General features: G+C 46.9%; 1 protein-coding gene across 1 annotated transcript in view; it reads right to left on the reverse strand.

Annotated features, from left to right (window-relative positions):
• Positions 1-409: 409 nt before the first annotated feature.
• ELMO2 (engulfment and cell motility 2) overlaps positions 410-12,851 on the reverse strand; it is a 41,316-nt gene continuing 28,874 nt past the window's right edge. The window contains 11 exon segments of the mRNA NM_001266903.1: positions 410-1,922; positions 3,116-3,193; positions 4,625-4,707; positions 5,522-5,629; positions 5,749-5,861; positions 5,976-6,139; positions 7,597-7,733; positions 8,542-8,650; positions 8,743-8,847; positions 9,442-9,576; positions 9,874-9,996. Of these exon segments, the coding sequence (NP_001253832.1) occupies positions 1,722-1,922; positions 3,116-3,193; positions 4,625-4,707; positions 5,522-5,629; positions 5,749-5,861; positions 5,976-6,139; positions 7,597-7,733; positions 8,542-8,650; positions 8,743-8,847; positions 9,442-9,576; positions 9,874-9,996 (1,356 nt within the window). The 3' untranslated portion in view covers positions 410-1,721.

A 12,851-nucleotide genomic window follows, 5' to 3' on the forward strand; every position in this document is an offset into this window, starting at 1 on the left:
ACTAAGCACAGGCAACACACAGGGTAAAGAGCATGTCTTCTTTGTAAGGCACAAGTACTCGAGCTGTTCCCTGGCTGTGTCCCTGGCAGGGAGAAGAGGGAGGATGTGTTCATGGGGGTGTACAGTATGCCTTACCCTGCTGTACCCGGCAGGGTTGAGCAGAAAACGCTTTGTCCCAGTGCAGCAATCTGTGAACACTGTTAACCAGCAGGTGTGTGTCTGTGTGTGTGTGTGTGTGTATGTGTGGGAGGAGCGAATGATAAGAAGGAAGGGACTCTTGGAAGGTGACTAAGGGCTCCAGCTGGAGCTCTCCAGAGTCTCCCGGACACACTGAGATCAAATCTTGTCAAGGTGAAATCTTCACCATTGGGCAGGGGCAAGTACAAACAGCTGTTAACAGGAACCACAGTTTGTACATGAAAGAGTATTTATTGAAAACATGGTTACTGACAGGAAGCTCCTGGCTGCTCTCTGGTTACAATCTTGGCTCACAACTGGAAGCATTACATACTTTTTACTTCCCCTCAATTTTATTTTTCCCCAAGGTTCCATCCTAAGATAGGTAGATCTTATATAAATATATATACATGTCTGTATAAGTATGGCCTATAGTAATGAAAATATATAGTACACTCTTCATTGGGTAGTACCTACCATGCCAGGCCAGCAATACTGAATGCCAATGTGCTAACGTATGTCCAGGGAGAGAGGCTGTGTGTGTGGTTTACAAGTGCTTCAGCACCAGGGAAGCCCCACTGGCACAGGTGTGGCCTCAGCTGGCCTCAGCCAGCTCCCTGAAATCATGGCCAATGGCAGAAACCATAGCGCTAAGAAGGAAAGGCAAACTTCCTGGGGTCTGGAAGGCCAAAGGAAAGCAAACTGGAGGGGGCTACAATTCAGGTTAGGTGGGAGATTTCTCTCTGAGGAAGGAAAAGGTATTAATGTGGGGGGAGAGGGGTAGAATCTAGTGACCTAACCACAGTCTAGGCCCAGGCCTCAGCTGGGTTTTCCCTGCAGCGTTCCTGGAGACTTAAGAGGGCAGGACTTGGCCTGGAGGTCTTTGACTTGCCAGGATGAGACTGAGCGCTTGTAGGGAAAAATTTCCATCTGCTCTGATATCTGTATGGGCCATAGAGATCTGGTGGCTCTAAAGACCAGAGATGTTAGAGCCAACCTCAGAAGCAGCAACATCTTGGCACCATATGAAGCTGGAGTGAGCCCTCATCAAAAAAGACAAAAGCAAAGGCCCCAGGCCTGTACTCAGATTTGAGATACAGGCAGTCACTCCAAGGCTCTCAACACGCCCAGCATACCTGTCCTCTGCAGGCAGCCTTTCTTGGGCCAGCTCTTGCTTACGTGGGGATTCAGCTGATCAGAGAGCAGGTTCAGGAGGAAAAGGTGAGTGGCTGTTGTTAAATCCATTTCAAGAAGCAATTTCTTGGACTGGAAGGCAAGGGCATCTGCTGTTTGTTCCTCGTGGCCCAATCCCAGGCTTCATGGTGATGGAGTGGGCAGAGCACCCTGCCTTCATGACTCTTAGTAGACAGGGACCAAGAGGAAACTCTGGGTGGTCCGAGGTGGGTTTGAGAAATGGCTGGCATTTACTGGCCACCAAAATCACTACAGATTCTGTACAAGCAAAAGACAAGGCACCAGACTTTAAGCGTTTCTCCTGGGCCCAAAATCCCTTCTCCTGGGTACCGTCGTTTCTGGCTCCAGGCTCAGCCATAGTGATAGACAAAGTCATAGCTGCTGGGCTCCTTGGGGATGGGGGGTGGGGCTTCGGGAATCTGGATGTTCTCCAGGTCCAGGAGCCGCAGCTTCATCTCCATGCTCAGCAGGGTGTCCAGGTCACTCTTGGTCAGCTCGCTGGACATGTCCTTCCCCAGAAGGGCACTGAGGCCATCAATCCAGATGCAGTACTGTGGGGAGCAAGTTGCAAAATGTCACATCGTGACCCCTGGTCAGCAAGAGATCCTGCCAAGGTCTCTATTCTGATGGGGCTCACAACAGTTCCTTTTGGAACTAATCAGTATAGGCAAAACTGATTTGGAATGATAGCAAAGATAAATTGGGAGGTGATCCTTCACTTTCTCAAGATAGGTTTTTATAAGGGGTTTTATATTACAACTCCTTAAAATAATATGAAATAGAACCTAAAAATGCAATGAATGAATACAGCAAAATGAGATCTGAGTACTGGGGCATCATCTACCTGAAGTTACCCCAAAATCAGAAGCGAGAGAAGGGAAATATGTATTAGGTGAAAAGAAGCAAGACACAAACAGGAGTCATTGCAGGATCTCAATTTTGTTTCCCCTGCCACCAAAAAAAAAGTGAATTAAAATCAATCAAGTCAATACATATTAAAGAGTAAATACTAAAGAAATGGAACTGGTGGGTCTCATGCTAAGAGGGGGTAACCAGGAAGCCTTCTGATCCCACTGCTCCCTAACTCTTTCTGCTTCCTCTGCTGCCATTTTCCTTTTTCCACATCATTGCTTGCCTGGTTCCCCACTTGCTTGTTCTTCATTTCCTCCCAATAAAATTCCACTAGCAGCAGCTCAGGCCCTGCCCAAGTGTCTCCTCTTTCATAAGCCCTACTTCTAGTTCCCAGTGATGGCTCTCAGAGCTCACCAGGCACTAGGGTCTCAAATGCAATCACTCATTTAATATCTAGTATCTTCCAGTGCTGGAGATGGAACTACAGGGCCCTTGTCAGAAGGACCAGTTCCATCTGGCTTCAAAGTCCACACTGGATCCACTACAACATGTGACCAGAAGCCCCTGGGAGGAAGGATCTGTCAAGTTCTCTTGGGTAGTTGACCACAGAGAAACTGAAAAGAGGAGAATTTTCCTAGTCCCAAGTAAATGAGTCATTCCTAGTTGACCTTGTCTTTGTAATGACAACCTACGGCTGCTGCTGAAGAGTAATGTGGACAGCCCAGCTCACGGATAAACAATCCAGAGTGTGACAGATCCTTGGCATTCTACAGCTTTCATGATACACTGCAGCCACCCACCGCAGGGGACGTTCCTGATCTGTTCATTCCTGGCACCAATGAAAGAGTTACAGAAATGGCTCTGTTGTCCAAGGTAGCACCACACTGCTCACCTCATATTTATTAGGTGCAATGAAGTTTAAGGTCTCATCAGGGTCATACAGGATGGAGAAGGCCAATTCCAACACCTCCTGAAGGAGAAACGGTTTAAATTAGAGCGATGGAACAGCCTGGGGTCTGCACATCAAGATCTGGGCCAAAGTCCTAGTGACTCGGCATCATCACCAAACATGCTGATTCAAATGAATGTCATCAGTGCTCCTAGGCAGCCACAAGTGTGGCTGGAGATTAGGCCCAGCATAAATCAACCTTAACTTACCCACTCCCTGCCCAAGTCACATCAAAGATGTTGTGATATTTTTAAGATTGGAAAAAAGTCATTTTCAACACTCAGAACCCTGGAAGGTCACAATCCATGACTGTAAGTTATCCTAAAAGTTTTTAATTACCAAGATGACTAACAACTTCTATCATGATGTATTTGGCATAGGAATATCTTAACAATTAAAAAACAAAACAAAACATACACACACATGGTAAACTGGTCACTGTTGCATGATACCAGGGAACTAACTCATTATTTTGAAAGTAAGTACATAAAAGAAGAATCAGCATTTATTCTCATTTTCTATATAAACTGTACCACTGGGAAACCAATAGTAGATAAGGGCAAGTTTCGTAGTTCAGCTCATAAATGAAAAGCAATGACTGCATCAAAATATCATGAGTTTGCAAACCTTAGTTGACTAATGGAATGAGGCACTGAGCTTCAACAGTCTGCTAATATCACAAAAGGAGAGACCACCAGACATTATGTGCCTCTTGATAGAACATAATACCACTGATGACATTGGCCAGAAAAAAAGTTAAACCTGAACTGGATCAAACCTCTAGATCCCTCTGCCGATTTACAGATCTGGGACAGAGGAACAAGTTAAACTGTACCATGGGGAAACAATCAGCAAAATTCAGATGCTAGGAAACTACCAAACAAGCAATCTGATTCTTCAACTAATAAACTGCAAAGGAAAAGATGGTGGGGGGCGGGGGGAACTTAGGAATTAAGAAACTTAAAAGACCAGTCTTAGATTCTGGTTTAAACAAGATGGGTGTGTGTGTGTGTGTATGCATATAAACATTTATATATCTGTAGAGAAATTACGACATTTATGAGACAACTGGTAGAAAGTCAACATCAGTGGAGTATTTGATCTGAAATAACTACTTTCATTTCCTGTTACGTGTGCTAATGGACTGGTGGTAATGTTATATACTATATGATGTACACTAAATATTTACAGATGAAACAGTGTGATACTTGGGACTTTCTTCAAAGTGATAAAGGAGAGAAACAAGTGGATGGGCAGAATTGGCCATGGTTGCTGAGTCTGGGTGATGCATATACAGAGGTTCCATCTATTTTTGTGTATGTTCAAAATTCTTAATAAAACATTCAGGAATAGAGAGGGGAAGACGGTAAGAATGCACCTGGAAATAAACACCACCAATGGCACTCTCCAAGTATCATTGGGCTAGCTACTCAAACTGGCCTCTCCACTCACCTTGTTCTGTTTCAGAGCACTTTTCTCTTTCATGTGGGGACAATCTTTCCCAGTGACAATGGCCTTAATGTCTGCAACAGGAACTGATAAATGATGGGAATTAGTCTCTGGAAGTTCATGCTGCAAGCTGGTCAGTGCCTGCATCAGTGCTGGAACGGAGGTACTGGGGCAGATGCACAGGAAGCCTCAGCCCCAAACTCCAAGGGCTGCTGTATGAGCTTAGTGAGGGTGGTGGGGAGGGTGGCCTTGTACTGTTCCCTCCTTCTTGTAGACCATGGCCCAGTGAGGCTGTGTCAAAGCTAACTGAGGTTCACTTCAGGGCTCTTAGATTTATATCCCCAAGGAATGGGACCTTGGTGACTCCCCTCTCCACCCCTTCACAATAATGGCAGTGATGATGCTATCATCGCCAACAGCAGTGGCAGCTGCTAACAGTTATGCTGACTACCGGCCAACCACTCTTCTAAGTGCTTTGCATACATTACTCATGCAGTCCTCTTAGGAGGAAAGTGTGGCTATTATTCCCACTTTACAGGAGAAGAAACCAAGGCACAGGGGAGAACTAACTTGCAATTAATTATGATTCAAGTTAATTAGGAGCAAAGCCAGGATTTGAATGTGGGCAGTCTGGCTTCATAGCTTCTCCTCTTAACTGCTGCCTTTCTACTTAGTCATGTACCACCCTTTACACAACACACTCACACCTGAGAACTCATTATTTCTCCAAACCACCCCACCGAGTAGGCCAGGTAGAGGCCATCACTGACAGATAAGGAAACAGGTCCAGAAAGGTGACAGGTACAAGCCCAGATGATCAGCTAGAAACAGCCCGGACTAGAACTCCTGTCTCCTGACAAGTCCAGTGACCATGACACATCAACAGAGAAGTGAACCTACTTTTCTCTTGCAGGGATTCGAATGTCACCTCCCCTTGTGGGTTGTCATCCAAGTCACCATAGTGAAGGACCTTGTGGTTCAGTGCCAACCGGCAGTACCAGAACCGTTCTGGAACACAAGGGAAACCAAACAGGTGAGCAACGACAGTACTGGGAAAGGCCTGGGCACAAAAGGGGCCATCCAGGCAGGCTCTTTCTGGCAGCAAGGATTGCCCTGTCTCCTCTCACCTTGCCTTCGGCGGTTCCCAATCTTTCGGAAGCTGCTGCCCTCACAGAGCCGGTTCAGGCGCTGTTGCTTGATCAGCTCAAGGATCTCGGGCTGGATCTTCTCCCTCAGCTCCCTGGGGCAGACACACACTGGAGTGAGCGGAAGGTCATGGGGACAGTGGAGCTCTGGAAGGAAAGCAGAGCTGGCAGCCACCTCCCCTGCCAGCCTCCCCTGAAATGGAGCTTACACAATTGGTGGGGACTGGAAGTCATCCTGACTCATCCTCTCAGACTGGCGCAGTCGTAGAATCTCAGAGTAACTCAGGCTACGCAGTTTGCTCTTGAACTGATCCAAAGAGTTGGGTTTGGATGGCAAAGCTCGAGTGATTTGCTCTCGGACGACTTGCATAACCTAAGAGAAGAAGAACCCAGCCAACTCACACCATTATTCTTGAGAAATGGACAGGCCTATTATGGAGCACCAAGGCTCTTTCCTACCCCAGAGTCTTGAGCAGGGCAGGCACTACAGACATCTGCTGGGTGAAATAGGTATACCTTCATCTAAGAATGAATAACCATCTAAGGTTATTCAGGTCACATGACTGACACCGATAGATGCTTTATTTCCCATATATTTCAATTGGTCAATGGTGTGGGGAAATGAGCATGGATTTTTGTAGTCAGAAAGAAATGGGTTCGCATCTTGACTCTGTCCCTTCAGCAAGTCACTTAACATCCTTAGGTGTGATCTACTCATCTCTAAACCAAGAGAAAGGAAGACACATCTCCTGATAGGTGTTGTCATAAAGAATATGAGATACCAGCTGGTTGCAGTAGCTCATGCCTATAGTCCCAGCACTTTGGGAGGCAGAGGCAGGCAGATCACCTGAGGTCAGGAGTTTGAGACCAGCCTGGCCAACATGTTAAAACCCCGTCTCTACTAAAAATACAAAAATTAGCCAAGTGTGGTGGCTCATGCCTGTAGTCCCAGCTACTCAGGAGGCTGAGGTAGGGGGATCACTTGAACCTTGGAGGTGGAGATTGCAGTGAGCCGAGAGAGTGCCACTGCACTCCAGCCTGGGTGACAAGAGTGAAACTAGGTCTTGGGAAAAAAAAAAAAAGAATATGAAACACCACATAAAAGGCAGACACAGTGCCTGGCACGCTGTGGTGATTTTAAAAAATGCACTGGTCCCCTTAAAACAACTGTTAAAGAAAACAACAGGATACCACACTGCATGTGCCGTATGATCTTGGTAATGAAGGAAAAACCCATAGGCAAAAAAAAAGACTAGAGGAAAACAAAAATGTTTGTCACTGGATGGTGTAAATACAGGTAATTTTTTATTCTTTATACTTTCCACATTTTTTATAATGAGATGATCAACTTCAAAACACTCAACCCCTAAATGATCAGCTTTTGAGGGCCTGGCACAACAGTGCTCTGCATAGAGTGGGAACTGAAAGCACCGAGGGATAACAATCGATTAAGTACCCAGGGTGTCCACTCTTCTCTCTGCTAACATTCCCAGTTCACAAAACTACAGCAGTGCCTGCAGAGTAAGCACTCAATAAACCAGTGAGTCTTCTGTGCTTATCCTCCTGACCTCTATGGAGGACCAGAGGGACAGGTGCTAACTTCAATGGACAAATGAGGGCCTAAGGCACCAAGTGGAAGACAAGCTCAAGATCACAGAGGGAGCAACAACCAGATGGGGCTGAGCTCTCCAATGCCTCAGTCTTGTGACTCAGCTCTGCAGACCAAGCTGCTTTTCCAGCTCAGGGATTCTCCAGGTGCCAGCCAGCTGTCAGAGGCTGTCGTGTGATGGTCTCCTCCCGTGGGCCTCAGAGCAGCCTGGAGACACTGACCTTGTTGAAGTCCTCTGCTGTTGCCCTCATCTCCTTCCAGGTCTTGTTCAACAGCTGGATGCAGATTCCAAAGAGCTCTTCAAAGGCTCGGTCATGGGTAAAGAACATCGGGTGGTAGTCGTTGCGTCCTTCATTTGCTGTGGAAGTGAAAAAACAGGGAGAAGATGAAGCCTCTGTCCACAAGGGCCTGGGAGCTCATGTCCGGAAACTTTGCACCAAAGTCCTGAGGAACAACAGCAGACCAAGGAGCCCAGCTAATGGGGAGTGTGGGATGGGCGTTTCTCACTTCCTTAGCTTTCTTCTCCAGGGTGCATTTTCTTGCCCTCCCTCTACCCTGTTATAGACTCAGCCAGCCCTTACCTACAGGCTTGGGGTAGCTTTGGAATATGATTCAAATTGCCAGCTCAAACAGAGCAACAACCATGATTCCCATAAACAAGGATAAGATGGAAATTATCAGCTGATGCAGTGATTTAAAACAAAAAAAACAAAATTAAAAACCCACCTAAGGTTGTCTAGTCCCACTGACAATTTTTTTTTTTTTTTTTTTAGATAGAGTCTCACTCTGTCACCCAGGCTGGAATGCAGTAGCACGACTATGCTCACTATAGCCTTGACCTCCTGACACAAGCGATCCTCCTGCCTCAGTTTCCCAAGTAGTTGGGACTAGAGGCATGCACTACCAGCTGGCTAATTTTTTGATTTTTTTTTTTTTTTTTTTTTTTTTTAGAGACAGGGGTCTCACTATGTTGCCCATAGTGAGACTGGTTTTGGACTCCTGGGCTCAAGTGATCCTCCTGTCTCAGCCTCCCAGAGTGCTGAGATTATAGGTGTGAACCACCACGCCCGGCCCCACTGACATTTAACTGTTTATAATAATTTCCAGTCTCACTGAGCTCTTGATGACAAGGAATGGCTGAAGAAGAGGGAGCTGCAGAGACTTACGTAGTTCCCCAACCTGTAGGATTTCACAGAGCATTTTGGTGAGCTCAATGGCACTGCGGCCAAAGGGGCATTCATGTTTGTCTTCCCGGCTGCTGTTCTCCAAGACAATCTGTCAGGAGAAGAGAAAGGGAGGATTAGGGAGATGAGGGAGGAAGGCAGGAGATGTGGCACCAGGACTGAGGCCAGCTCCCCTGCCTTTACCCGGATGTAGGTGTCCTGGTGGACTTTAGCCAAGTACAGCATGTTGTCCAAGGCCAGCATTCCAGGAGGAGTCTGGGTAAAGTCCATGGCTGGATTGATGTGGTTCTAGAGAAATAAAGACACACAATTTGAGATGTAGTAGTCTCCCTGTGTGCAGGGACCTGAGGGGATGCCCTCTCACCTCTCCTCTTGATGCTGCTACCATTCAGCACCCACCTCTGTCCTAGCTCTTTTCACAGCCATCACCACCACTGAACTGTGAGCTCTTGAGTGCTGGATGGTAGCCGCCTCACCATGCATCCCGGAACCTACTTCGCATGATGCTGCACACCAAGTAGGTATGCAAGAAATACTTCTTTCGGTTAACTCCATCCTCAAGCCCTTACTCTATCACAAAATATTCACACTAGCTTTGCAAAGAACCTAGCAGTTTGGGTAGGAGGACAGGTCCCCTCTCTACCCACTCTAGCTGACCCCAACCTCCCTACAGATGGATTCGTTTCACAGGGCCAAACTTTGCACATAAACTCAGACTCACCATCAACAAAGCAAAGCAAACATTAAAGTCCCACCAGCTTCCTAACTGTCATCTATTCCAGGGTCACCATGGGGTTGCTTGTCAGGGCTCTGGCTGGGTGGCACCACTGACTTCCCATCAAGGGGGAGGGCCTACAACCGTCTATGCCCTGAGGTACTTACAGTAAATCCCAGCATTTTGTAGTCCTTGGTGTACATGGCTTTGCGTTTTTCCGTCCCACTCCCAGGGACATTGCTAGGATCAGACTCTGCGTCAAATGCAATCCTCCTCAGTTCAAATATGATGTCTCTTTGAGCCTGTGAGGTGAAACAGACAGTCAGCAGGTAAATCAGCTAACCAAGGGAGCAAGGAAAAAAAACAGTGGGTCAGGCTTTTCCGGGTCAAACTCTGGCCCCAATCAGTCCCTTAGGAGGCATCACCTCTACCACAGCAGGACAGAAATGGGCTTGGCTCATGGTACAGATCATGCTAGATTTTCTAGGGCAGATGCAAACTACTTCTGCAGACAAAGACCAAGCACAGTGCCTGGCACACAGACTAAGGCTGGACTGCACCACAGCCATGAGAAAACAGCTGCCCCACTTAGCACCTACCTGGTCATTGGGGTCCATCTTGGTCATCATCCTTTCTTCCAGAAGGTTAAAGGTTAGGACTTGAAGGACATACAGCTGATGGGCCATCTCAGTTTTGATGGGGCGGTTCCCTCGGATCACATGCTAGAAAAAGCACAGGTAGGGAGCAGGGGACTGAACTGATCTCTTTTAATGAAGGGTCACATCCATGCTAAGGAAAAGGAATGAATGCTTGGGAAGGGAACAGAACTTTCCTCCAACACACGAGGACTTCATATTCTAGAAGGCGATAGGAGCATGAATGGGCTTGGTTCAGGCAGAGATGACTCACTGCAGGCCTGAAAGGCACCATCCCTTCCTCTGCATTCCCCTGGGCAGGGCAAGTAGAGTGAAGGCAGGGGCTATACCCAACCACACCAGAAATGGGGGAGGCTATGATACAGAACATTGGCGGCTGGACCTTCCTCCAATCAGGCACTTCACAGGCCTACTAAATGCAAAACAGTAGATGGTGTGCATGGAGGCAGAGTTGTTTTTCCCTTAGGAAAATAAAATGTTTTGGATGGCTTCACTAAGCAGAGAGGCTTTGGGAAAGGCCATTTTCTTTCAGTGATACTGAGATAGCTACACAAAGGAGGAACAGTTCACTCTCCCACCAGCTCCCTCCCACGGCCCTCTCTCCTTCCTTCCTTTTGCTTGTCCTCTCCGCTCTCCTATCACTCTGTCCCTGCTCCCTGTGCCGCCCACACCATGTCCCTCTCCCTCCTGACTCTCCCTCCCCACTGTCTCTGTGCCCCCACATTCCCCTAAGGGTCCATCACCTCCTCCTTTGTCCCTCTGATGCCCACCCCCCACTTTAGGTCCCCTGGTCCTATCTCATGTTCTGTCTCTGTCTTTCTTTCGCATGCTGTGTCTCCCTCTGTCTGTCCTAGCTGATCAACCCTTGATTATGTTCCTGTCTCTCACTATCCTGTTCTCACTCCCACAATATCGTGCTTCCCTTCTTGCTCCCTTGTATTTCTCACTCCCCCTGTCTCACCCACCATCATGAATCCTGTCCCTCTTGGTTCTTTCTTGCCGAAATGAGACTCTCCCCCATTTCCCACATGTACCACCACTATGTCCTTCAATTTCCCTACTCAGTAGCCCTGTCTTTAGGGCTGTGCTGTCCAGTATAGCAGCCACTAGCCATATGCGGCTATTTGCATTTAAATCAGTTAAAACAAATTTAAGTTGAAAATTTGGTTCCTTAGTTGCACCAGCCACATTTTAAGTGCTCAGTAGTCACCGTGGCTGCGGCTACAGCGATGCAGATATGGAACACTTCCATTAACAGAGTTCTACTGAATAGCAATGCTCTGGAGCACTCTGACTTTAGGCAGGTATCTGACTCAGTATCTTTTTAAAGCTTCCTCTAACTTTGGATCAGCTCTCCCTAGAGTTTGCTCTGACTCTAGATCAATCTCTTTAGACCTGTGAGGTCCAGTTTGGTAGCCACCAGGCCCATGAAATGTGGTTAGGCCAAACTGAGAGGTGCTGTGAGTGTAAATGCATACCAGATCTTGAAGCCTTAGTAGGAAAAAAGAAAATGTAAAATGTCTTATTAGTAATATTTCACATTTATTACTTGTTGAAATGGTAACGTTTTGGATATCATGGGTTCAAAAAAATATATTACTGAACTGAATTTCCCTATTCCTTTTTCATGCTGCTACTAAAACGTTTAAAATCATGTGCATGGTTTGGGTTCTGTGTCCACTGGATGGTCCTGCTCTAGACCTCTTCCCCTACTGTGACTCCAGTGGTCTCTCCTTTTTCTAGCTGTTTCTCTAGATCTACACTTCCTAATACAGCAGCCATGAGCCACATATGGATATTTAAATTAAAATGAAATTAAAATTACAAATTAGGTCCTCAGTCACAACAGACTTATTTAAAGTACCACACATGACTAGTGGCCACCATTGTGGACAGCACTTCCATAGCATGTGCTAACATGCTGGAGTTAGGCCTCTGCCTGCATCCCTCCCTCCCTCTGAATCGGTGACCATGTCCTGTCCTCTAGCTCCTGCCCTGTCACAGGCACGCCCTCTGTCTCTTAAGCGTGAGATCGCTCTTCTTAGCTAAGTCTCACTGTTTCTTTCATCTCCCCAGCCTTACTCTCTTGTTCTCTGCTCTGTGCCCCCTGCCCCGTAACTTCCCTTCCTTCCCACTCCCCCCAGTTTCTCTTATGGCCAGGGGTTCTTCACTGCCATCGCCACTTCTTTTCCCCTCCATACCTCTTCCTTTGCCTCACTCTGAGGCTTTTCTTCTCTACTGTTCCCTCTATCTCCCTGTCTATCCTATTCCTCTCTCTTCACTTTTCTCCCTAATTTATAAAACAGCTTTGAATAGAGGTGGAAATCATTCTCTTTAATCCTCTTTCTCAAACTTAAGAAACATCAGGGCAGGAAGGTAATTAATTATCCTAGCATCAATGGCTTAAAGAAGTACAGCTCCAGTTTGATGAGTGACAGTTTGAGGTTTTACCTGAAGTCTCACTTGACTGTCAAGTATCTCAGTGTCTTAGTTCTCTGGCTTGACTCAGTGAAGTCTCTGGACTGCAGTGACCATGCATTAGACCATGCATTAGCCATTTCCTGCCAGGCCACTTAAGTCCTGAGTCCTGAAGCTGAACTGCCTTCTATAGTGAAATCTTTACTTGTTCACAAGGTTTGTCCAGAAATGAGTTGAACTTCTAACACGATTAAATTTTAAGTCTCAAATATAATTAAATTTCCCTCAGAAGGGCACTCTCATCCCCACACATGCAGAAGAGGGTGACCAGGACAGCTGCTGAGGAGTGTAGACAGGAATGTGTGGGAACCTGTGTACTCCTGTGGGCTTGGGGCCCCTCCTGCCAGGTTGGTAGCTGGGTGTGACCAGGGAAGCAGCCAGCAGGGAGAAGCTGGTTCTGCAAGGTGAAGTCTGGCAGACTCTGCATGTTTAGAGCAGCTGAC

Source organism: Macaca mulatta, chromosome 10, assembly GCF_049350105.2.
Source record: "Macaca mulatta isolate MMU2019108-1 chromosome 10, T2T-MMU8v2.0, whole genome shotgun sequence".
NCBI lineage: Eukaryota > Metazoa > Chordata > Mammalia > Primates > Cercopithecidae > Macaca > Macaca mulatta.